General features: G+C 40.4%; 1 protein-coding gene across 2 annotated transcripts; it reads right to left on the bottom strand.

The window, feature by feature from the left end:
* Positions 1–594: 594 nt before the first annotated feature.
* Positions 595–23,182, bottom strand: CENPN (centromere protein N). Of its 2 annotated transcripts, none has more exons than XM_045191907.3 (11): positions 23,067–23,182; positions 19,154–19,334; positions 17,853–17,898; positions 15,921–15,980; positions 15,413–15,489; positions 8,127–8,303; positions 6,482–6,583; positions 5,070–5,133; positions 4,473–4,585; positions 1,484–1,610; positions 595–1,234 (listed from the first exon to the last, which is right to left on the bottom strand). In XM_045191907.3, exons 2-11 carry the CDS (start codon positions 19,322–19,324, stop codon positions 1,152–1,154), a joined length of 1,020 nt encoding a protein of 339 aa, XP_045047842.1. In that variant the 5' UTR covers positions 19,325–19,334; positions 23,067–23,182; the 3' UTR covers positions 595–1,151. The 2 variants fall into 2 exon arrangements, with proteins under 2 accessions (XP_045047842.1, XP_045047843.1); XM_045191908.3 differs by having other exon boundaries at positions 22,957–23,084.
* Between the last annotated feature and the right edge of the window lie 237 nt (positions 23,183–23,419).

Raw genomic sequence — 23,419 nt, 5'->3', positions numbered from 1 at the left:
GTATATTTACTGCTCCATCTGTTCCCAAGACTGCACTTGAATATAGTAGGTGTCTCTGGACCATTAAGCATATAATAGCTAACAGTTCCATAAATTCTCATTTCCTTAAGCAGGTGCTTCTGTCTGGGAGGGCCTCAGGGTACAGCCTCAAGTGATCCCATTATAGGCTGGATAATACGTTTAGCATCTTCTCATTCAGGTTGCAGTTGCCCATCCTTGCCAAGCACCAGGGAGGGCTGTGAGCCGTGAGAAGCCAACCCAGGAACATGTAGTGCCTCTGTACCGACCAGCGCAGGCTTGCAGGCACTGAGCAGAAGTGCCTGCCCGGTGGGCACAGATGCTCTAAACCACAACTATGAGCTGTAAGGAAATCAGCATTATTAAGCCACTGCAGACTCAGTCCCTCACTCTGAGATAACTGTAGTGTCTTTGCCATTGCTAATGAAATCTAAAAACCTATCTTTCACATAGGATACCTACACATCAGTAAAAAATACCACTGTATTATAAAGCACAGCTTAACACTTTTTTTCTGATCATATTTATATATCTGTACATTAATCCTTTTAGATATTCATCAAAAGAACTTATACACCAGTTTTTAAATATCTTTATTCACAAATCAATATAAAATTGGTCAGTTTGAATATCACATGTATGAGAAAATGGATTATAAAAAGTATTGTCTACAATGAAACAATTATTTTATATAACTGAATCATCTGATGTGCTATCTCCTGCAATAATAACTTAATGGACCCAAATCTGATTATCCTAGAAAGTTTTGAGTTGGGTACAGTTTCTTGGTGCTTCTTTATGTAATCCAAGGGTTAAGAGAAAATCCTGAAAACCAGCAGTTGGAACCAGGTCTCTCTACGATTGCGGAGAGACAGATGTGAGAAAAAGGACACCCTGTCACTTCTTCAAGGCCCACAACTGCTGCGCTTTGCAGAATAGGGGGGAGAGGGAGCACACAGTGGAAGAGGAATGAGTCATTCCCGACAATTATACTGAACATTGCTAAATTGTCAATATTAAGGGTTCATGTCTAAAACACAAGTTTTTAGACAGAAGCTATTCAGGTAGCTATGAAGTGAAATGTGTATCTGATATAGTCAGGGAGATGTGATGTTTACAAAACCATATACATCTTATTTATCTTTAATTTTAAAATAATTCATTCTCTTTTTGGGTATGCAAGTGAGCAATGGAGAAAGTGGTGCATCTGCAATACCTGAAATTAAAAAAAGAAAAAGAAGAGAAAATGAAAATAATCATGATGCAAAGATTTGAATCAGTTTAAAAATGGGTGAGATTAGAGTGTGGATCAGGGACCCCCATTAAATGCAGAAGCAGAATATGCAATAATAGAGCATGATGGGATAGCAGGTTGGCCATGAGAAAGCTTGCAGGTAATTAGTCAGCAAAGAGAGATTTGAATATACTATGTTATTAATTCTTGCAAAATAAACTGACTACTTACCTGCTGGTGCCAAGGATTTCAATGCTTCCAGAAGATTTGGGCTAGAAAATTTTACTAGGCACCGGAGGGGTTCTTTTCTTTCAGCCAAGATGCCTCTATTTAAGTCACTTTTGAATTTCGTTTCAAGCTGTCAACATACATATTTATAAATGACTATTAAAACATATCAGTTGGAATGGCAAAATAAAACAGAGTCAGATTATGCATCTCATTAATTATCATAAAAAAATACAGGGGTTAATGGGGGGGGGGAGGCATTAATTTGTTAAATGCAACCAGCCTATCAAATGACAGCGCGCACAAAGTGTCAAGGTGCACAGTGCCTGATACATGGGAGATCTTGGATGTCAGTTTCGCCCACAGGTGCCCCTTTTTACACTTTTAATGGAAAATTATCACTACCGTTTGTTACCCGTTATTTCAATATAAAAATGTCATGTCTTTTCACTACCATGACTTCTTTTTTACTTCTGATTATGGAAGACTTCAAAAACATGCACAAGTAAGGAGCACAGTGTAATGAGTCCCCTGGGCATTATCACCCAGCTGAAACAGTTACCAGCTCACGGCCAGTCTTTTTTCATTTATTACCCACCTCCTAGTCCCTGCAGCCCACCCGCACTGGGTTATTGTGAAGCAAATCTGCGGACACCATTGTATTTCATCTGTAAATATTTCGGTATGTATCTATAAAAGACCTCAAATAGGCTTTTTCACCCCCATAACATTACCACACATGAAAATTTAATAATATCACCAAATATCCAAGTACTGCTACTTCAATAGGTACTTGGCTCTTAGATTCTAATTTCATATTTTTTTTAACTTAAAGTGATCCTTCACATTTAGAGGCAGTATGCTGAAATATCTGGAGGGTCAGTAATGTCTGCAACTAATTCAAATGGTTCAGAATTAAGAAAGAAAAAAAAAAGAAAGCAATTGTGGCAAAACGTTAATAATTGGTGAATTGAAGCAAGGGGACATGGATATTCACCATAATATTCTTGTAAGTTTTCTGAAAGTTTGACAGTATTCACAATAGAAAAGGTAGGGAAAAGTTTGTAGCAGGTATGAATCAATGTGCATTTTGACTTATAGAATAAGCCACTGTAAGATGTGTGTAAAGGGAAGTTTTGCAGATTAAATCTTACGTATACTTTTCCAGTGGGTCTGTGACTTTAGTGTGCAGAATTAGCTGGAGGGCCTGTAAATACAGATGGCTGGGCTCCACGTCCAGAATTCCTGATCCAGCAGGACTAGGGTGGGGCCAAATGTCCACTTTTCTTCTCTCTCTCTCTCTCTCTCTCTTTTTTAAAATTTATTGATTTAAGAGAGAGAGAGGAAGGGGGTGGGGAAAGGAGAGAGAGAGGGAAGGAGAGAGGGAAGGAGAGAGAGAAAGAGGGAGAAAGAGAGAGACTTCGGTTTGTTATTCAAATAGGCATTAGGCCTGAGTGAGCAGATTAACGGCAGATGTCCAGTGTGCCCTGTAGCTGTAGGGGCACTAGGCAGAAGGAATTTTATTGGAGGGCTTAGGGGAGGAGAGGGTTGTGATTATGAACATGGGTATCAGAGTAGGATGATCATGATTTGAATTCTTCTGTGGTGGCAATTGGCTCGTCCTCCACCCTGGCCTTCCTGGTGGCCAGTGGCACACTTCTTGACTGAGCTAGGTTTACAGTACTAACTGGGCTACTGGTTTTTTCTCCATATGATACCAACTGGGCTATATAATGGCTTACTTATTCGCTCTTTTATTCAACAAGCTTTTTTTTTTGATTCTATCCAAATTGGCTTTTTGTTAATAGTAAAGACCATTGGCCCTGCCCAGTGTTCAGCTGGTTGAGCTTTATTCTGTAAACTGATAGGTAGCAGGTTCAATTCTCTGTCCAGGAACATGCTTAGGTTGTGGGTTCACCTCCATTTGGGGCGCATGCGAGAGGCAACTGATTGATGTTTCTCTCTCACATCGATGTTTTTCTCCCTCTCTCTCCTTTCCTTCCCCTCTGTCTAAAATCAATAAGCATGTCCTCAGGTGAGGATTAAAAAAAAAATAGTAAAGACTATTGATACATACTGCTTGCCAATAGTATAGGCACAAAAATTATAAAAATAAACTAGCAGATATTTAAGGGCAAATGTAAAGTTTGTGTATTAGGTCATTAAGGATTTTGTTCACTTTTTTATATTGTTATTATGAACTACATATATGAAGCAAAAAAAAAGCAAGGTGCAAATCAGCACCTATCATACGCTACCATTTCTATTTTTAAAAGGAAAAAGATTTAAACAGACACCCTACATGTGCACAGACTACCTCTGGAAGATTACTTAACCTTCAATAGTTGCCTAAGGCGCTGCATCAAGGAGTGAGAAAGAAACTGCCTTTCACTGAATAGCCTTTGGTACAATTTAAAAATGTTTCAGTCAATCATGTACAAATTCTTAAATATTTTGATTAATTAAAAAAAACAATACTTTTTTATTGATTTGAGAGAGAGAGAAACATTGATTTGTTGTTCCACTTATTTATGCATTCATTGGTTGCTTCTTGTATATGCTCTGACTGGGGACTGAACCCACAGCTTTGATGTATGGGGACAATGCTCTAACCAACTGAGCTACTTGGCCAGGGCTGATCGAAAAGTCTTTACGAGCACCCACTGTGTTGTAAGTATTGTTCTAAGTGTAGATGGGCTAGAAAGATGTAGACTACAATTTTTTCCCCTCAAAAATGCAGATGACAGCCAGTTTTATGTAACTGAATTAATATGAAAGATGAAATTCAAAGACAAATTTAAAATTTCCAAAGGTCTTCTTTACTGGTAGAGGGACTTACTAAATGTGATAGAGAAGACATAAATTTACTATACGAAATTGAAGTGACAAATAAATAAGAAAGTTTCTTAGAACCATTTTCCAAAAACTTAAAAGTTTTTGTTCTTTTGAAAAAAAAATTGACAACTGTAGATAATTTATAGCAACATCTTACCTTATATTGTGCAAATTCTAGTCTTGGTTGAGGATAGTCTCCAAAAATTTCTTGAGTAATTCTTTGGACTCTGTCTTTTTCTATTCTGTTTTCATGAATGATCCTTGAATCCACTATAGACAGAAGATTTCAAATAAAACATCTGTTAGAAATCTATTTCATCCTTAAAGTATCCTCCTTTCATTCCTAAGCTTTGTATAACTTAGAGATAATATTTAACCTCTACTCTTTCTTCTCTTGATTGTAATAATTTCTTATTGTACAAAAATTGGAAAGTACAGGCTGATAAAAAAACAAAAGAAAAAGTACCCACAATTCTACCACACAGAAATGAGTACTGTTAACATTTTAATATATTTCTATCTAGCCCTTTTTTTCCAGTGACTACAAAGATGTATATTTTTAAAACTGGGATTATAACACGCACACAATTTTCTATCTTGCTTTTCTTACTTAACGGGAATGAAATCAATAGCAGTTTCTACATCATTGGAAAGTCATAAAAATGTTAAGTTCACAATGGCTGTACCATTTCATTTTACTATTGTTTTAAAGGTGTACTTCCAAATTTCAGTTTTTATTTTAAAACACACATACTATTTATATCTAGCCCAAGGCTCCTTTCTTGTAGAGGTGTAGTAGCGTTGTGAGTTTCAAAGGTCTAGGGAAAAAAGAAGAAAAAAGTGAATGTTTTCCTAATTTTAACACCTTGAAGTACAGCTATTAATTGGTTTGGGTACATGAAAGTATGTCAAATTTTATCTTTATTTTTCCGAACAAGAAGAGATTTGAAGTTACACTGGCTGAGTTGAGCGTCTCTCCTAGAGCAAGGGCCTGCCGAGACTGCTGGGGCCAGCAACATGGCTGTTTTGCCCGAGGGGCTCTGTATCTTTTATCATGAAAATGGATCTGGAAGAAACAGGCAGTGAGGGCAAAAGCTACAGAAACCCAGGCCGTATTTGCCCTGTGATGTTTCAACTTTATAGCTACGTCTTCATAAGCCTACACAACTCACTGAGACTCCTTTTGGCAAAATAACTTTGCCACTGAAAATCTGAATTTCTCAAATCCCTTCTCTGACCTTCCGCCATTAAAACCAATGTTTTTATAGTTAAGTGTTTGATGATGTGACTTTTCCTAGAAATACAATTGTCAGAGCACAACAGTTGATATCAATTTGATGTGATGGGGATGGGGGCTGTTATGGGAGAAAAATCATCTAACTTCTTAATGTTAGATTTTCCCTTAAAGAGTGGCTTGTAGAGAGCCATCACTTCTTTCTGCCTAGAATAGGTGAAATACATAAGTACAGGGTGGGGCCCAAGTAGCTTTATAATTGTGAGTATGTGAAACACAGAATATATTCCTGTATTATCATTTATTAATTATTGTATCACTTTCCATACAAACAACTGTATACCTACTTTTGCTCCACCCTGTATAATGTATGTAAGGGCTCAGATTTACACACAGAGCGTTAGTGATTCACCTACAGGAGTCTGAACATACAAACATACAGGTGCCATGCAAAGGAGCAGACAACCCTGAGCGTGTAAGGCCAGATCTGTTCTTATCATTAAAGGGAAACAATGCATTTAAGTAATTTTAACAGATAAATAAATTGTGGGACTTAATAAACCAATGCTTTTTCCTTCACTTCTAACCCTTGTATCACCTGATTGACTAATGGGACAAAAATTCTGCTTCTCTCTTGCACAATAGAACAATGTAATTAGCTTGAAAAGTCAGTGTTAAATTATTCTAAAAAGAAATGAAATTCTAATTAAACTAGCTGATCTGGAAACTGGGATCTACAGCATTATTTTGTTTCCCTTCATGTTAACCAACTGAAAGCTTTGTCTACTTCAGTGATACCTGAAGTGATCTTTTATTGGAGGTGGACTTTCCCACCTGCTCGGAGGCCTCTAACTCATGTGAAAAAGGAGACTTTTCACATGAGGAGAAAAAGGAGACTTAACCTGAAAGAATGTCACTGATCATCAGCTCACCTGATTATACTGCTCAAAAACGATAGCCTTAAGAGAGTCCAGATATCGGCTTCTGAAGTCCATTTTCACAATCCGATGGTGTTTGCTAGCAATTGTCAGGGCCTTGAAGTGAAAGTTATGAGACTATTAAGATTACTGTGTCTATTCTTGTATTTATAATATTTGTTAAAGTAAAATTAGGAATTGCAATAAATGAATAGTTTCTACTTAAGAGTGAAAAGAAATGCAGAAAAATGTAATCTCATGTTCTGTTACTCAAAAAAAAAAAAAAAAAAAAAGCCTAATGGCATTAAAATCATCAGAAATACAAAGTCTTTTGTACCATTTTTAGACATGTGATCCTATTTAAAGTTAGGAATTATAATAAGCTCAGACCTAGAAGTAAACAATGAATACTCAAGTGTTACCATTTTAGACTACCAGTCATCTAAGATTACAATAATACTTCCACACAAAAATGCAAATATGTATGCTTTAGGACAAATACTGAAGGAAAAAAAAAACATATTAAGTGCAATTTATAAAGCTTCCCATTATCTGGGGAAACAAATTAGAAGGGTGAAACAGAATTAGTAAGGTAAGATATTTACCTGGAACTGGAGGGTAGAGATAAGTTTGCCTTAAGATATACGAAGAAAATAAACATTAGCTTTTGGCGTAATGTTTAAGCCAGCTGTTGCAGGGTGGATTCACCTGGCTGTGAGTGGATGAATGACTGCTATAAGTTATGGAGGAAGAGATCCCAAACATAGAGAAGCAGAGGGAAGTGTTAAGGGAAACAGAAGCAAGCTGCAGCAGAAATCTTCCTGCCATTCCAGTGAGTAACCGAGGAGTTTCAATGACAAGCAAGTCTGCCCGCTGGGATTCTATAGCTCTGGAATCCAGAACCCTGGAGTGCACGGTCCACTTAGCACTAGAGATAATGTAGCCAGGATGGTGGAGCTGCTCACTTACAACCAGCTGAACTGGTAGCTCCGGAACCAGCTGAGGTGCCATTGTAGTTGTGAATATTAATAGAAAATAGAAGTAGCAGCAGTCATCAGGCCTATGCAGGGATGGCTTATTCTGGGGAAAGATGCTAGGAAGCCAGAGCCACAACAAGAAGCAGGCTCTGAATAGAGGCTCTTTTTTATGTTAAAGCAGTCTTCTTGTATACAGAATGTGGGGAAAATGATTACAAATGAAAATAATGTTCATTGATAGGCAAATTATACAGTCACAAAAAAGTAATGACGGGTATCATATGGAACCACATGGAAATGTTAAAAAAGCAAATGACAGATGCTAAGTACAACTCTGGTTTTGTAATAAAACATCTGAAAGGAAATAAAAAACTGTTAACAGAAGTTATACCGGGTAAATGGGATTGGGAAGAAGGGTATGAAGTTTTAAAAGACTTAAATGTTGATCTTTAGAGACTTCTGTTTTGGTTAAATTTTTACATTAAACTTGCATTACTTCTAGATTTAAAGAATAATGAAGAGTTCCGAACTAATGCTCACACTGCTTTCCCATTTGCAGAAGAACCACACTTGCTTATTTTAGGAAGAACTACATGTGGCAATTTTATATACAATGCTTAAACCTACATAGACCTCTGAGATAGGATAATAAAATTTTATAGCTGTAGTGATTGGTTCCATACCTGACCCAGAAGGGGAATACTGCTCCTCAGCTGCGAGGAAGAAATGAAGGCATATGGAGTCTGGGGATAATACACCACGTAAGTAGGTTTGTACTGGTTTGGCTTCCTATACTGTGTTCCCCAGGCAATTCGAATCCACACTGCATTCTCCTCAGCATCTCTGAAGGTGACCGATACCTTATTAAAAAAAATTAAGTTTCCTTATTAAAATCTCATGGCACCAAGAAAGAACACCTGCTTTCTAGGGGGAAGGATGTCACTGTAACCTTCCCCACAGCCTTTTCTCCCACTTTTCATTACACTGCTTTGGGAATCTTTGAGAAAATATTTTGTGGGTGTTTTGTAGACATATATATGCCTTGCAAAGTCTTTGGAAGAAAATGAATTTTTATATCTACAACCAGAGTATGATATCAGAATTTTTCAATAATTTCTTGGGCTTGTCTTGAGAAACTGTGTTCCTCTACCTGTAAGAATTTATGAGTAAGGCAGCCTTACACGTAACATACTTGTTTTAAAATGGAGCCTTTTTAGGGGTGAAAGAATTAAGCAAAAAAAAAAATCAAAACAAAAACCTCATAGGCACAGACAACAGTATGGTGGTTACCAGAGGGAAAGGGGGTGGGGGGAGGTAGAAAAGGGTAAAGGGGGGATAAATGGTGATGGACGGAGACTTGACTTGGTGAACCCGCAACGTACAGATGACGTGTTATAGAACTGTACACCTGAAACCTATATACTTGTATTAAATGTCACCCCAATAAATTCAATAGGAAATGGAGCCTTTTTAGCAGTGTGCCCTATAAAATTTAATAGTAGCACTTCTATGCAGTAATAAACTTAAAAATATACTAATCCTAATGCTTTTATAAATTTAGAGTTGAGATGCTAAAATTACTTTAAAAGAAAGTTATGTGGTGAGAATACAGGGAATTCTACTTGGTTTCCACTTCATGGGTAAAATGTAAACCTTTCTAAAGTTTTAAACATGATTACCAGTTAGTCTGGAATTCAGTAGCTCAGTCTTACATTAGTAGCTCCCCCTTGGAGCTCAGACCCTGCAAAGGCGGCACTTGAGACAGGTATACTTGGCTGGCCCATGTCTCTTTACTTCCTCCCTCTTATATCTTACTCCAGTAAAGCAGGTTGTAATGTGGCTGCTGGCATTAAGAAGGCAGTTTCTTTGACTCTCTCCACTCTTTATTTGGCTGCTTTTCCAAATTCCCTTGGTGCATCATATGAGGAACCCTCCCTAGTCCTGGGTGTGGAAGGTGCAGAGCTGCCTGGCTTTCCCTGAGTGAGCAGTACAGAGACTGGCCCCAACAGAGGGACCACTACTGCCCTGAATGGAAGATTAAGTCTCGTTCTGAATAGCATCTTCATGTCACGTTACCAAAGCAAAAACACCTGTAAAATCAAGACTGAGTATAGTATATGGAGGGCACACTTTAATTACAGGGAGACAACTGGTAGCATTCAACAAATTCAGGTAGTTTCTGTAGCCCAGAATGAGAATCTTTTAAGTGAGCGTTCATGGAGGGGCTTAATGAGGCCTGTGACCTCCCTGAATTGGATGCACAGTCAGGTGTACACGTCTTAAGTGTACGCTTTTCTGGAGAGAGGTTCTGGATCACTTACCAAAATTTTCATAAGGGTCTATGATCCAAAAAAGGTTAAAAAAAATCAATGGGCTAAGGGCAAAGGGTGTCCCCAGCATCAGTCTAATCCTGGCCCCGCTGCCATCCAGGTGTTCCAGCTCACGTTCTTAGAGTATATAGATACCTGAAGAGGTGGGGCCCAGATACAGACTTTTATTATTTTCCAGAGAAACTATCTCAATAGATATCATTCTGCAAAAGCCGGGATAAAGCATTTCTTACTAACAATAGCTTAAATTAATAACGCTCAAGTGTAACTGGGTGACTAATCCCACCAAGGTTCCTAAGTGGTTGGCTAACCTGGGACCGTACCCCCCAGGGGAGTCCAACCCACGGCCCAGGATGGCTATGAATGCGGCCCAACACAAAATCGTAGATTTACTTAAAATATTATGAGATTTTTTATTTTTGGTTTTGTTAGTATTTGTACAGTTAATATGTAGCCCAAGACACCTCTTCTTCCAGTGTGGCCCAGAGATGCCAAAAGTTGGACACCCCTGGGACTGTCAGTTATTGACTATCACCGGCAAGCTACTGAAGATATGAAAAAAGGTTAGTGTGAGAATCAAACAAACCTTATAACACATAGAATTGCCACATACTTAACAGATTATTCATGATAGTCTGATACATGGTATACAGGCATAAAAAAGAGTAAATGTGGTTTTTACAATTGGAACATTTTTTCGTTCATCTCTTCTTTATAAGTTTTCCCAAGAATTTTGTATTCTGAATAGTTTTACCAACCCGCACCCTGCCTCCCCGCCCCTGCCTTCTCTCAAAGGCTCTGCATTGGATCCCCGAACTTCAGGCTCTACCCATCACTCCCCAGTTAGGTTCCCTGTGCCTTCTTACACCAGCTTCTCTACTCAATTGATTCAAGGATAGGAGTTCTTAACCTGAAGTCCATAGTTAGAATTCAGAGTACCTACAAACTTGGTGGGGGAAAAAATTATATCTTTATTTGCCCTAATTTCTAACTGAAATTTTTCACTTCCTTCAATTGTGATGGTAGGCAACAAAACAGTAGAATTTTAGGACCAGTTAAACTGTTGTTCATAGAAATCCTAAATTTTTAAAAATCACATTACAGTTGTTGCAGGTGCCTCCAAAATTTACACCCATTATTGCTCTGAAATAGTTGTTTGTAGCCCCACCATGAGATTATTTGTGTAAATAAAGAAGCACATGCATTACTATGTAACAATTTAGTATTTTAATATCTTAATAATGGTATGTTAATGTAATTGCTTTCTCTTGTAATTCCATGTATTTTATTTTATAGCATTTAAAACCACTCTTCGGAGAAGTGGTCCATGAGCTTCATTAATGGCCAAAGGGGCTCCTTAGCACAGAAAAGGTTAAGATGCCTGTCCTAGAGCAACAGGCGAGTCACTCTTCAATCCCGAGTACCAGGAGATGCTGCTTGACATGACATCACCATGACCAGCCTTCAGGCCAGTGGGGTTATCCGTCACTGGTTACGTTATGAGGAGGAAAGTGAAGATGAGTTGGGAGTCCTGTCATTTGAGAAAAGGGGTTAGGACATGCTGACCAGTTCAGAGCAGGGGACCTATGGCCAGAGAAGACATAGGAGCTTTACACCTCCATCATCTAAACCGTACAGTGCACACAGCACATCAATCTCTAGCTGGCCTTTCAAAAAGAACAGATATGTCCCATAATGAAGCTCCTTTGTTCCCCTGGCCTCTCCTGCTAGTCTGCCTGAAATTCATTCAGGGGGCAAAAGCTTTTGGAATACGGCGGTGATAAAAAGAGAAGAAAGCTAACAACTGAATACATGGACATTAGAGTAGGAGGAAATATGTTTCAGATTCTTCTCCTTAAATGGTGGGGGCAGGAGGCATGGGGTTCAGAGAACACAAGTTCCTGGTGTCTAAAACAGGCATCGAATGAGGAGAGGGCACTGAAAAGGTAGGAAGCAGATAAACTCTGAACTGGAGCCGAGAGAAGCTCTCTAGGAGGTTTCCTGTTTGGGGCGAAGTAGTGTGGGAACGCTGCCAAGAGTGGCTTTCAAAATGAGTTAGCCAGTCCTGTTCAGCTCCACAAACAGGAAGGCTCCAGAAGGGTCCAGACCATAAATCCACAACATTTATGGAGAGTTGGCCAGGGACTCTGTGCCAATGAAGCTTTGTTTAAAAACCAAAACCAAAAACCAAAGTGGCTGTGTATGCCACACCCAAATGGGACTCTCCTTTCATCTCTGAAAAATTTATAATTTCATGGTAAGAATATTTTTCAAATAATATAATTGTGTAATATATATTACTATATTATTATACCCCCTGGATCCAGTGCCTGCCTCTCAGGTGACATCAGCTGTATTCTACACTCCAGCCAAACTGAACTAACTTTCTTTGAGTTCTTAAACTTTTAAAAAGTGTAGATTTTATAATATAATCTCCCCAGTGTAGATTTTATAACATTACATTAAATAATTATATCAAAGATAACTTAGAAACAAGGTATAAAAAATACTTATTCATAAAAGAGAGAAAAAAAAGGGAGAGACATATCTTCCCTTTGGCTCACAGTTCTCCTTGAATTAATTTATAAATTAAATGAAGCCCCACTCACAATGCTGAAGATTTTGTTTTCTAAATCTGATAAAATGACCCTAAGATTCATCTTGAAGCATGGCCAGGATGTTTTTGATAAAGAAGAGTAATCGGGGATAGAGGCAAGGCGGACTTGCCTCGATGGTTATTAAAATATTAAAAAATCTGCAGTGATGAAGGGAATGGGGGCGTTTGCAAAGAGTGTGCCCAATTCATTTATTCCCCAGCATCTGTTGAGCCCTTGCCTGGGTCGGTGGGGAGCAGGATGGTCAGAGCTCTGTTCTCAGGGAGCCTGCAGGCTGGGAGGGAAATAATTGACAGTTAAACCAGACAATGGGAAGAGTTGGTGATGGGAGCACAGGACAGGGTGCAACCAGTCCCGTCAGGGAAGCACTCCCAGGGAGCACTATTTAAGCAGGGGAAGAGGGATGGGGAGGAATGAGGCTATTCCAGGTGGTGGAGGCCATTCCAACCAGAGGGAACAGCCTATGGTAAGTTCAAGAACTCAAAAGAAAATTAGTTGAGTTTGGCTGGAGTGTAGAGTGCAGCTGATGCCACCTGAGAGGCAGGCACTGGATCCAGGGCAGCATGAGGAGGAACACATAGAGGAGTAGAAGAACACAGACTCTAGAAGTATGAATGAATCTAAAGATTCCAGTGAGGGTAATACCCATGGAAAAAGCTGAATTAGTAAACAAATGGTGTTGGGATAAGTCATTAGCTCCTGAAAGAGAAATCATTAATGACTCTATTCCTCCCTCCCTCCTTCCCATCTTCCACCAAAGAAAATTCCTGTAGCTTAGCTTCATTGGTGGAGGGCTGAGTGCAGCACTCGTGGGACGCTCTAGTGAAGGGCAGAGATAAAGGAAAGGAGTTAGTCATGGAGACAGTACAGGAGCAGTTTAGGATGTATAGAAGACGACCTGATGTACAAGAACGAGAGGGTTTGACTGCCAATTGTCTGAGAGTGTGACCTTGAGCACAAAAAATGGATGTTGTGCATCTTTAAAAAAAATTTTTTTTAAAAAAATTTATTTTTAGAGAGGGGGAAGGGAGAGAGAGAAACACTGACCAGGAATTGAACCAGCGACGCTTCACTTTGTGGGAAGACACCCAACCAACTGAGCCACACCTATCAGGGTTGTTGTGCATCTTTCCAGCCCCAGCTAGAAAAGCACATGGCAGAAAGGAAGCCGAGAGAACCTCCCCAGTGTAGATGTGAAGAGCACGGCCTGGAAGCCACCTGCCTAGGTTTAAACCCTGGTTCTGCTGTTTTCAGCTGTGTGACCCAACTTGCTTCACCAGGAGGATGCAACGAGTTAATAATTAATTGGAAAGGGGTTAGAATAGGGCGCAGCTCACATGGTGTTTGCAATCAGCACAACACGACTGTTGAAAGAGAACAAGCCACGGGATTTTGTGGTATCACTGGCACCCTTCAACAGGGAGGTTCTCAAACTTGTTTGGGCATCAGCATCACCTGGAGGGCTTGGATTCGCCCGCAGCATCTGATCAGTAGGTCTAGGATGTGGCCCAAGTATCTGCATGTCTAACAAGTTCCCAGGTGATGCTGATTCTGTTGATCCTGAGATCACACTGTGGAAGCCACCGCCTGTAAAAACTGTTTCAATCTGGCAGTGAGGGCAGTAGCCAGAATGCAAAGGACTTATGCATAAAGCCAGCAAGGTTGGAGTACCCTTTCAAAAAGTCTTTTGGGGGAGGTCTTTGAAGGGGATCAATAAATAACACCCCTCTTCTCTACCCTTCTGAACAACTAAGAAGTGAGGCAAAAGAGTTGGCAGGTGGAGGCCAACATATAACTCATATATTACCAAGAAACTGGTGACTGGCTCATATCTGCAAGCAAGTGGCCCTCTGGACAATAAAACCCAGAGTCAGGCAGAGTTGCCCATGTGGCCACTGGCAGAATCACTCTGGGTGGCCTCCCTTGCAGGGGCACAGCTGGGCCCTGGAGCAACACACCAGAGTAGGTGGCCCCTGCAGGTAGCTGCTCTCACTCAGGTTAGGTCAGTGCTCCTGCTGGAGAAAGGGGAAGGGGTAGTGGTGAAGGGACACCTCTACATGAGGAACATCACAGGAGCAAGAAATATTTGCCTCCAAGTGTTTTATGCTTAATGATGAGCATGGAGAGTACCTGTACTTTTACTGAGACTTGGGCATGTTTATAAGAGGTAGAGAAGGTATCAGTAGATGAGACTGAGAATGTGAAAGACTTGAGAAAAACCAAGTACATAGGCCCTATGAGGATGTAGGAGATGGACGCAAAGCACACAAGAAGGGTCCTTATAAGAAAGGAGAAGAATATGTACAGTGACAAGCGGACGCACAGAAAGAAGGAGAGAAGTTACAAAGGATGAGGTAAGGAGAGGTAAAAATAGATCAAGGAATTTATATATGAAAAAGGGAACACTACCATTCTGGGGAGGACGGACAGCGTGGCGAATGAGAGAGATTTGTTGGCATGTCTTTATATGTAAGGAGAACTATGCAGACTAAGGTGGAAGGAGGAAACAATGAGGTAGGAGAGGTTGTTAGAAAGAAGGACCACAAGATAATAAGGTGGTGCTTGTGGAAATGGAGTGGCAGTAAGATTCTTTGGGTGCTCTCGAGCTGCACTGACCAACACAGGAGCCACTAGGCATCCATGGCTATTCGACTAAAATCGGCTGCAGTTAAATCAGATCAACATTTTAGTTCCTCAGTCACACTAGCCACATTTCAAGTGCCCAGTAGCCACATGTGGCTATTAGCTAGTGTACTGGACAGTGTGATACAGAACATTTCCATCACTGCAGAGAGTTCTGTTGGATGGGGTTGCTCTCGAGAAAGAAGCGTTTGCCCTTGAATTGAGAAGTGAGGGGAGAGGTAAGTTTTCATAATAAAAAGTTTGTCTTTGTTACGGATTAGAATAGTACAGAATATTACTAATTGAAATCCTTACAAATACAAAAAAAGTAGTAGCAAATTTTAAGTGCACAGATGCCATGAAATTGAATTTCATGGAAATTTAGAAAGATTTTGTTCTTACATTTTTTAACGCTCTTTGAAGAATTTTCTTAAATGAACTTTTGAATTGTTTCATATCAAAAAGGTCAATGTCTCCACCTGTCAAAGTGAAAAGAAAAATTAAGGGAGCTACTCTGTCTCCAATAAATGCATTTACAAAGACCCCGAGGTGAGCATTTGTGTAACCTCAGAGATCAAATCACACAAGTGCTGCTGATATTCTGACACAGCATTGCTAAATATATTGTTCATTTTCCCGCAAATGAGTAAGAATTATTTCATTTTGAAAGAAAAGATACTTAAGAGGAACATAGTGCTATTCATTTTCAAATTGCCAAAATATCCAGTGCAAATGTTCACTTTGAAAGAGAAAATGTGGAGGAAGGGGGGGGGGCAGTCGGTGTGGCAGCCTCTGCCCCCCTCATCCTATTGTGGCAGCGCAGGGTGGGCTGCAGGACTGGCACGGGACAGGGGTTGGGGTGGGGTAATCAAATTAAAAAATAAAATGAAAACCAAAGGGAAAACATTACCTGGCTCTTTAGTCATCTGAAAAACATCCCAAATTTTCTGGTGCCGATGAAATTGAGTATCTGAGAGAGGGAGGAAGAGCTTATTGCTATTCTATCATAGAACTTTTAAGCAATGTGTTTATGAATATATATATATTTAGTAACATGAAGGTGGAGAAAATAATGGTAATTTACAAATTAGGTCATACATTTTTATTCAAAACATAAATTTTACATGGATTAAATTTACTCCAGACAAACAAAACACGTCAAAAGAACTACTCAATCTAGTAGAGCTCTAGCGTTTACTCTTAAGTCAGATCATTCATTCTCTTTCTACACAGAATGCCGCATTTACTGAGCAGGCCAGGGGTAACGTGCTCCCCGTAACTGGCATGTGCACTGGCTGGATGTTCCTTTGTCTGGAGCAATCTTCTCCTAACTCCGTTGCAGACTTCACTCCTGTACCTCATCTAGTCTCTACGAAAATGCCACCTGTGCCACGGCCGACCCTGATCATCCTGCCCAAATTGACTCCCACGCCATGCTGCTTTAGTCTCCTTCACTACCTGACATTACATCGTATGTTTACATCATATGTTTAAGTGGTCATTTATATAGTCCTTGTCTCCCAGCCAGAATCCTGGGGCACACAGGACTTTGTCTTGTTCACTGCTGTATTCCCAGTGTCTGGACACTGGCTGGCATGAAATGAGTGCTCTGTATCTAGTTGATGAATAAATGAATGAATGTATGAATGTATGATACAGGAGACACCCTTCAGGAGTTATAAACTTAAGGGTGTCTTGGAGTAAAAATGGACCTAGGAAGTTAGTAAGTTTAATCCAACCACAGTATGATCCTGGATAGACTCTGTCCCTGCACTGACCTCTGTCTGCATCCCTGTGTCTTTGCACCTAGGACCAAGGTGCTCTGCACCCCATAAAAAGCGGTTGTTGGCTCCAACACTCAAGGGTACCAACTTGCTGTGCTTTTTGTACTTTCTTGTCCTTCCTACAATTTAGTATCTTTTTTTTCTTTATTTGGTGCCTTGGTGTCCCCACCTCCCTCCTCACTCCACTTATGGCAATGGTCTGACAATTCTTGATTACCTAAATTTTGTCTGAAGTGGGTATAACCTGGCACAATGTGATGCCTGCCCAAGAGACAGCACCCAAAGGGTTTTTGTTTCTTTCTGGCATTCTCTTCTTGGTTCTGTGTTTCAGAGTTAAGATGGCCTGCTAATTGATCTCTGAATAAGGTGGTTGTAATAATAATAGAAACTAAAATATGTTGTTGTTAATGATTCCATTAAACATCATGCAAAAGTTCAGGACAAGTGGCAAGGACTTAAATACACATGAAGGCATTTCCTCAAATGGAGTATGTTCTAGACTAATCCATGGTCTGCCTCTAGTGTCCCCTATCTTAGCAAGGAAGTCCACCTTCCTTTTAGTTGCTCCTATAGACCCTGAAGCCATGTGTGCTCCTCCCACTCACTCTCCCGAGACCATACCACCTTCGAAGTCCACTTTTAATCCTTACATTCCTTACAAGGTGCACTATCATAAGCCCAAGTTTTCAGAAATATATTGTCAATTCTGTTAATAATACAAATCTTAACAGATATTTACTCTGTGCTTATTATATGCCAGTTGCTGTGCTAAGAGCTTTTTAAGCATTATTTCATTTAACCCTCATAATGATCCTGTGCTATATTATTATAATATTATTACATTAATAGTGCTACTATTATTTCCATTTTACTCAGTATAAGTCTGAGGCCTAGAAAGGCAATGTGACTTGGCAAAGGACACAAGACTGGTAAGTGATAAGAGCTGGGATTTTACACACCAGGTCAACTTGACTCTAGAATCAGAGCCCTTACATACAAAATTGCCTCTCTGATGAAACTAGATCGGTTAAACATAAATACAAATCGCCAAAACTTACAAATGATGTCTAAAAGGGCAGCGTCATTGACACTTGCACGCTTCTCCTGAAAGAGGAAGTAAAATATTCAGTAAACGTGGCTACAGGTTTGGTTCTACCCCATTTACAGCACATTTTAGCACTGCTTACAGACTAAGAGCACCCTCTCAACACCTTACTGACAACCTGTCTCCGACCTATGCTCTCCTGTTAAGTAACAAATACACCTTTTGGTTCCTGTTTCAGGACTGTTCTCCCACAAGCTACTCCTCATTTATCACTTTTAACTTTTTGTGGTGTTTTTTTAATCAAACTTCTAGACTTCCCCTACAACAGGGTTTCTTAACTAGGCACTACTGACATTGTGAGTCTGATAATTCTGTGGTTGGAGAGCTGTCACAGGATGCTAAGGAGCTTCCTGGCCTCTGTCCATGGGAAGCCAGCAGCACCTCCCTCCCCACAGTTTTAACAACGAAAAATGTCTCCAGACATTGTGTCCTCTGGAAGATGAAATCATCCCAGCCGAGAACCACTGTTTATACATATACATTTATATGTACGCATGGCATATACTCTCTTTCAATATACACAAAGGTCTAGTTTATTCTTTTTAATGGCTGACGAATATTTTGTTATGTGGATGTATCATTGATTGGCTAATCCTCTATGTATAGTTGTTTGCAATTTTTTGGTTTTTTAAACAATGCTAGTTAACGTCTTTATTTATATGCAAATATTTACATATGACATACATATTTATAACTACATATGTAAATGTTTGTCAATTATATTTTTATTTATATCTTTATTTTTAATGATTTCATCCACATGAATTTTCAGAAGTGGAACTGCTGGGTCATAAAGTATATTTATTTAAAAGGAAGGGTATATTGGAATATGGGAATTCTTTGTAATAGCAACTTTTCTGAAAGTCTGAAATAATTTTAAAACAAAAAGCAAATGAGTAAATAAATACATGTGAAAGGGTGTCTCTTTCTGCACAACCTGCCCAACACATCTGGGTATTATTATCTTCTCATCTTTGACAATCTGGTAGGTTAAAAAAGGATACTGCTCATTACTTCAACTTGTATTGATTGTGTTTTTCGCTTCCATGGTATTCACATTTTTCTTAATGATTTGTAAGCAGTTTTGGTAAGCTGAAAAGCCAAGGAAAAAGTAGTGTCTTCCCCACTACAGTAGTACATAGTCTCATCATTTCACAGTTCAGCAGCTGCTTTAAATCTCATTTGAACTAAGGAAAGAAAAATACCAAAGAGGGTAGCATGATGTTCAAGGTTAACCATTTTGAACATTGTTACCTCACAAAGCAGAACCAAGTCATGAACAAGAGATTCCTTTCTCTTCCGGAAGTTTATGTTCTGCAGTTGATTTTCAGATAAAAAATCCCAGGCTTGTAGGATTGTCATCATTTCAGCCATAGGGATTTTCAAGATGGTCCTCTTGATAAACTCGGCAATGGTTTCATCCATCTCTTTGGCACTTTAATAACACAAAAACACAACAAGATAATAGCCAGCACAAAAATTTAACTTACTAGTGAATTTTTTTCAGTATATTTTTAGCGGGGATTTTGATTTGTAGGTCAAACACCAAAATGTTTATTTTACCTTTTCTCAGGCAATCTGCAAAGTGTTTCAATAAGAGGATTTAATATTTTCTCCTTAAGCTGCATAATTAAATATGTTTTAGAGTTTTAAAAAACTAGTGCCCTCTCTCCTTTCTTGGCTAGAGTATTTTGATCTTTTGATGGCAATGATATGGAAATCATGAATTCATTTACTGATTCATGTAACAAGTTTCTGGGCACTTATTCGTGCCAGACACTTTTCTAAAGTTAAATGCATCTTTAACCAAAAAGACAAAAATCCCTGCCAGTATGGAGTGTCCTTTCCACTTGGGAGAGACAGGCAACAAGAAAGTCCCAAAATGTATTACAAGTGGTAAGGGCTGCAGAGAAAATGGAGTAAGTACTGTTAGGAAACTAGTACTAGTGAAAATGGGGCAGGCTGGGAGTGATGTGGAAGTAGGGGTGCAGAGAGCAGGCCCCTCGGAGAAGGTGACATCTGAGCCGAACCTTGTAGGAGTATGCCATGTGTCTAGCTATTGGAAGAGTTTTCCAGGCAGAGGGAACAGCAAGTGCAAAAGCCTTGGGGTCTTCAAGGAAGAAGCCCTCCAGGGAGACCAGAGGGAGGAGCACAGAGGAGGTGAGGTCAGAAATCCCGAAGGGCCCCGAGGGCCACTGCAAGGATCTTGGCCTTGACTCTGATGAAAATCAGCTGCTGGAAGTCTTTGAGAAGCGAGCCAGGCAGGATATGCTCTCACTTAGGTTTTCTACCAGGATTAATCTGGCTGCCGTACTGAGAATGTAGTCTAGGAAAAAGGGAGAAAACAGGATGCCAGCTAGGAGGCTACCTCAATGATGTAGGTTAGAGGTGATGGTAGACCAAAGTGGAGATGGGGGAACAGGTCAGAGTCTGGATCCACTTTTAAGAGAAGTGGATCCACTTTCTGGATCCACAGAATTTCACAATGGATTACATGCAGGTGTTAAGAGACAGGAATCAAAGATGATACCAAGGTAAATGAAAGAATGGAGTGGCTATTACCTGAGATGGGGAAGACTACTGGGGGCGGAGAAAGCTCAAGAATTCTGTCTCGAACATGTAAATTTTAAGGTTAATTTTTAGACTCTAACTGGAGAAACTAAACAGCTGGAGTTATGAGCTTACACGACACAATGAGAACTGGAGGTAGAGAGGATTACAGTCTTTTTTTTTAATGCATTGCCAATTAATATAAAGCTATTCATCACTTGAAGAAGCTGGTCCCATGCCTGATTCTTTAATTGTCCAAAAGGTCTTGCCACAAATCTGGTGTAGCTCCCTCAGTAACAGACAGGGTAATGATCTTCTGGAGCATAACTAAGGTTCTCTTAAAGCTGTGGCATAGGGTAGGGGGATTCTGAACCCTTTTATTACCTTCTTCAGAGAAGAAGCTAGGCCAAGGGTAACAGTTGATCTCAACTCTACTACCTCATTTGAGGATACTAATGGGCATCTCTCATTCTCCCTCAAAATATAGAACATAACAAGGCAAGCAAGTATGATTTCTAAACAAAGATTAAGTAGGATATCTTCAGATGTTAAATACCCCAAACAGCTATCTTCTAGGAAAGAGCATACAGACCTTGGTGTCCGTGTTTAAGACAAGAGGCAATAGTCTGTCAATCTCATCTGCTATCACCGCAACTATAGGATTTCTAAAGACAGAGGCATACCCCCTACAGGAATCCTGACATGATTTATGCCTACCATTTAAGTGTTGTTGAACACTGCATGTAATTTATTACCACATACCACTTCCAAAAAGAAATGGATATTGACTATCTTAAAAAGATACTGCCCTGGCTGGTGTGGCTCAGTGGATTGAGCACTGGCCTGCCAACCAAAGGGTCGCTGGTTCAATTCCCAGTCATGGCACATGTCTGGTTTGCGGGCCAAGTCCCCAATAGGGGGCGTGTGAGAGGCAACCACAGATTGATGTTTCCTCTTCCTCTCTTTCCCTCTGTCTAAAAATAAATAAAATCTTTTTGAAGCATCCTTTTTAAAAAAATTTTTGTTGTTATTCAATTACAGTTGTATGCCTTTTCTCCCCATCCCTCCACCCCACCCCAGCCGAACCCACCTCCCTTCCCCACCTCCACCCTCCCCCTTGATTTTGTCCATGTGTCCTTTATAGTAGTTCCTGTAATCCCCTCTCCCCACTGTCCCCTCCCAACTCCCCCCTAGCTATTGTTAGATTGTTCTTAAAAAGCATATACTCTTGAAAACAATAGTTAAAACAAAAATAAAGAGGAACTATGGAGAAATGTGGTGGCAGCAGAAAGAGAAAAATAACTAAGAACATGAGAACAGAATCAGTCTCATGAAAATGACCCTAAAGTCAAGTTTGAAATCCTCACGAGGCCCTGCACTGTTTGGTATCTGCCTCTGTCGCCATCGTCTACCACTATCTCCTTGGCTTTCTGAGCTACATTAGCCTTTTAGTTCCTCCCAAAGTCCATCTATCTTCAATTCTCCCTGCCTAGAATATTATTCCAGCACATCCTCACATGGGCGACTCTTGCTGTAATTCAGGTCTCAGTTCAGATGGCTTCTCAGGGAGACTTATTCTGACCACCCAATCTAAAGTTATTTCCCCACCTTCATTGCTTGTCTTTACAGAACTATCTGAACTTATCTTGCTTATTAATTACTTCATTGCTTAACAGTATTTTACCGAGCTCTACTAGAATAGGAACTATGTTTGTCTTATCCATGGCTCTATCCCTATATGACAAATACTTGTGGAATGAAGTATTACTTTCCTTAAGCAGTGTGCCTGAGGAGATAACCTGGGAAGCATTAGGGTCCAACAGTCCGTGAAACATCAAAAACAACAGAGGTCGGGGTGGGCTTGTTAAAATGCAGATTTCAGGGCCACATCAATTTAAAGTGGGGCTGGGTTGGGGGGCGGTCACTGAGTAGGGCTTGGGATTCTGCATTTTAGAGTGCCTGAGAAGATTCTAAATTTGGAGTAGTTTGCAGAATGCCATTCTAAACAATTAGGTAGAAAGAGCTCACTCAATGTCACCAACAAAGTGGGAAAACTCTTTTCAGTGAACTCTTGATTCCCTGTGATTATCTAATTTCTTATTTCCTAGTACATAGCAGCTCAGTGCGTGGCCTGCAGAAGGTGGCAAGATGTATTTGTTGAATGAACGCAAGACAAAAAAAAGAGCCCCTTTAAGTAACTTTCCCCTAGGTCTACACCGCTGAAGAGCTGAAATAAGGAGCATAAGAATAGAACGCGCGAGGCTGCACGTACAAAAAGGGACGGAACCCAATTCCGGGCAAAACAGCAGTCCAAAACTGGGATAGTTGCGCACCCGATCACGTGACAATTTGAGAAGGCTGGGCACAGACGCACGTTTACGCAAGTCCCCGCCCCAACCCGGGCGGATGTGAGGCCACGACCAAGCATTATTGCCCTCTCTACCCTAAGTCTCAACCAAGGTTCTTGCCCCTCCTCCTCCGGCCGAGACCAAGCGCCAATCCCGCACCTTGGGACGTGCGGCAGTCGCGAAAAAGTCCCTCCAGAGCTTGGGATGTGGGTTCTTCAAGGCTCCCGCCCCTCCAGAGCACGATTCCATTTCGCTAGGGTCCCTCTTACCGTTCACATCGCCAGCCGTCTCAGTCCTCAGCAGCTGTTCCCGCCCGCTGCGCCTTCAAAGCCGCCAATTGCAGTTCCCGCCGCCCTCGAGCCCCGCCCACTGGGGGGAGGGCAAACTTTGGACTGTATCCCTAGCGTAGGGGCTCGTGTGGCAAGAGCGTCAGAAGTGAAACTCTATGAGCTCCTATGTCACCTTTTTAGCGGAGAATATTGTTTAAATCAGTTTTTTTCACCAGTATATCTGACTTGTTGGCTCAGCTTGCTCTTTAGACTTTGCCTTGTCTCTGTGGGCTCGACCACTGCCCCCCGCCACCTCGCGTAAAATGGGCCCGTCCAGGCCGGGTGGCGCTTGC

The sequence above is a fragment of the Desmodus rotundus genome, chromosome 12 (genome assembly GCF_022682495.2).
Source record: "Desmodus rotundus isolate HL8 chromosome 12, HLdesRot8A.1, whole genome shotgun sequence".
Lineage (NCBI taxonomy): Eukaryota > Metazoa > Chordata > Mammalia > Chiroptera > Phyllostomidae > Desmodus > Desmodus rotundus.
The sequence above is the reverse complement of the archived record's forward strand: the minus strand, read 5'-3'. Positions and strand labels throughout refer to the sequence as shown.

What these genes read in the sequence shown, in the direction of transcription:
- CENPN (XM_045191907.3), bottom strand. Translation starts at nt 19,324, where the DNA reads ATGGATGAAACCATTGCCGAGTTTATCAAGAGGACCATCTTGAAAATC. An exon ending in TCAGATGACTAAAGAGCCAG is followed by an intron (nt 15,490 to 15,920) that starts GTAATGTTTTCC and finishes TCACTTTGACAG; the next exon opens with GTGGAGACATTGACCTTTTT. An exon ending in TAGAATTTGCACAATATAAG is followed by an intron (nt 1,611 to 4,472) that starts GTAAGATGTTGC and finishes GTATGTTGACAG; the next exon opens with CTTGAAACGAAATTCAAAAG.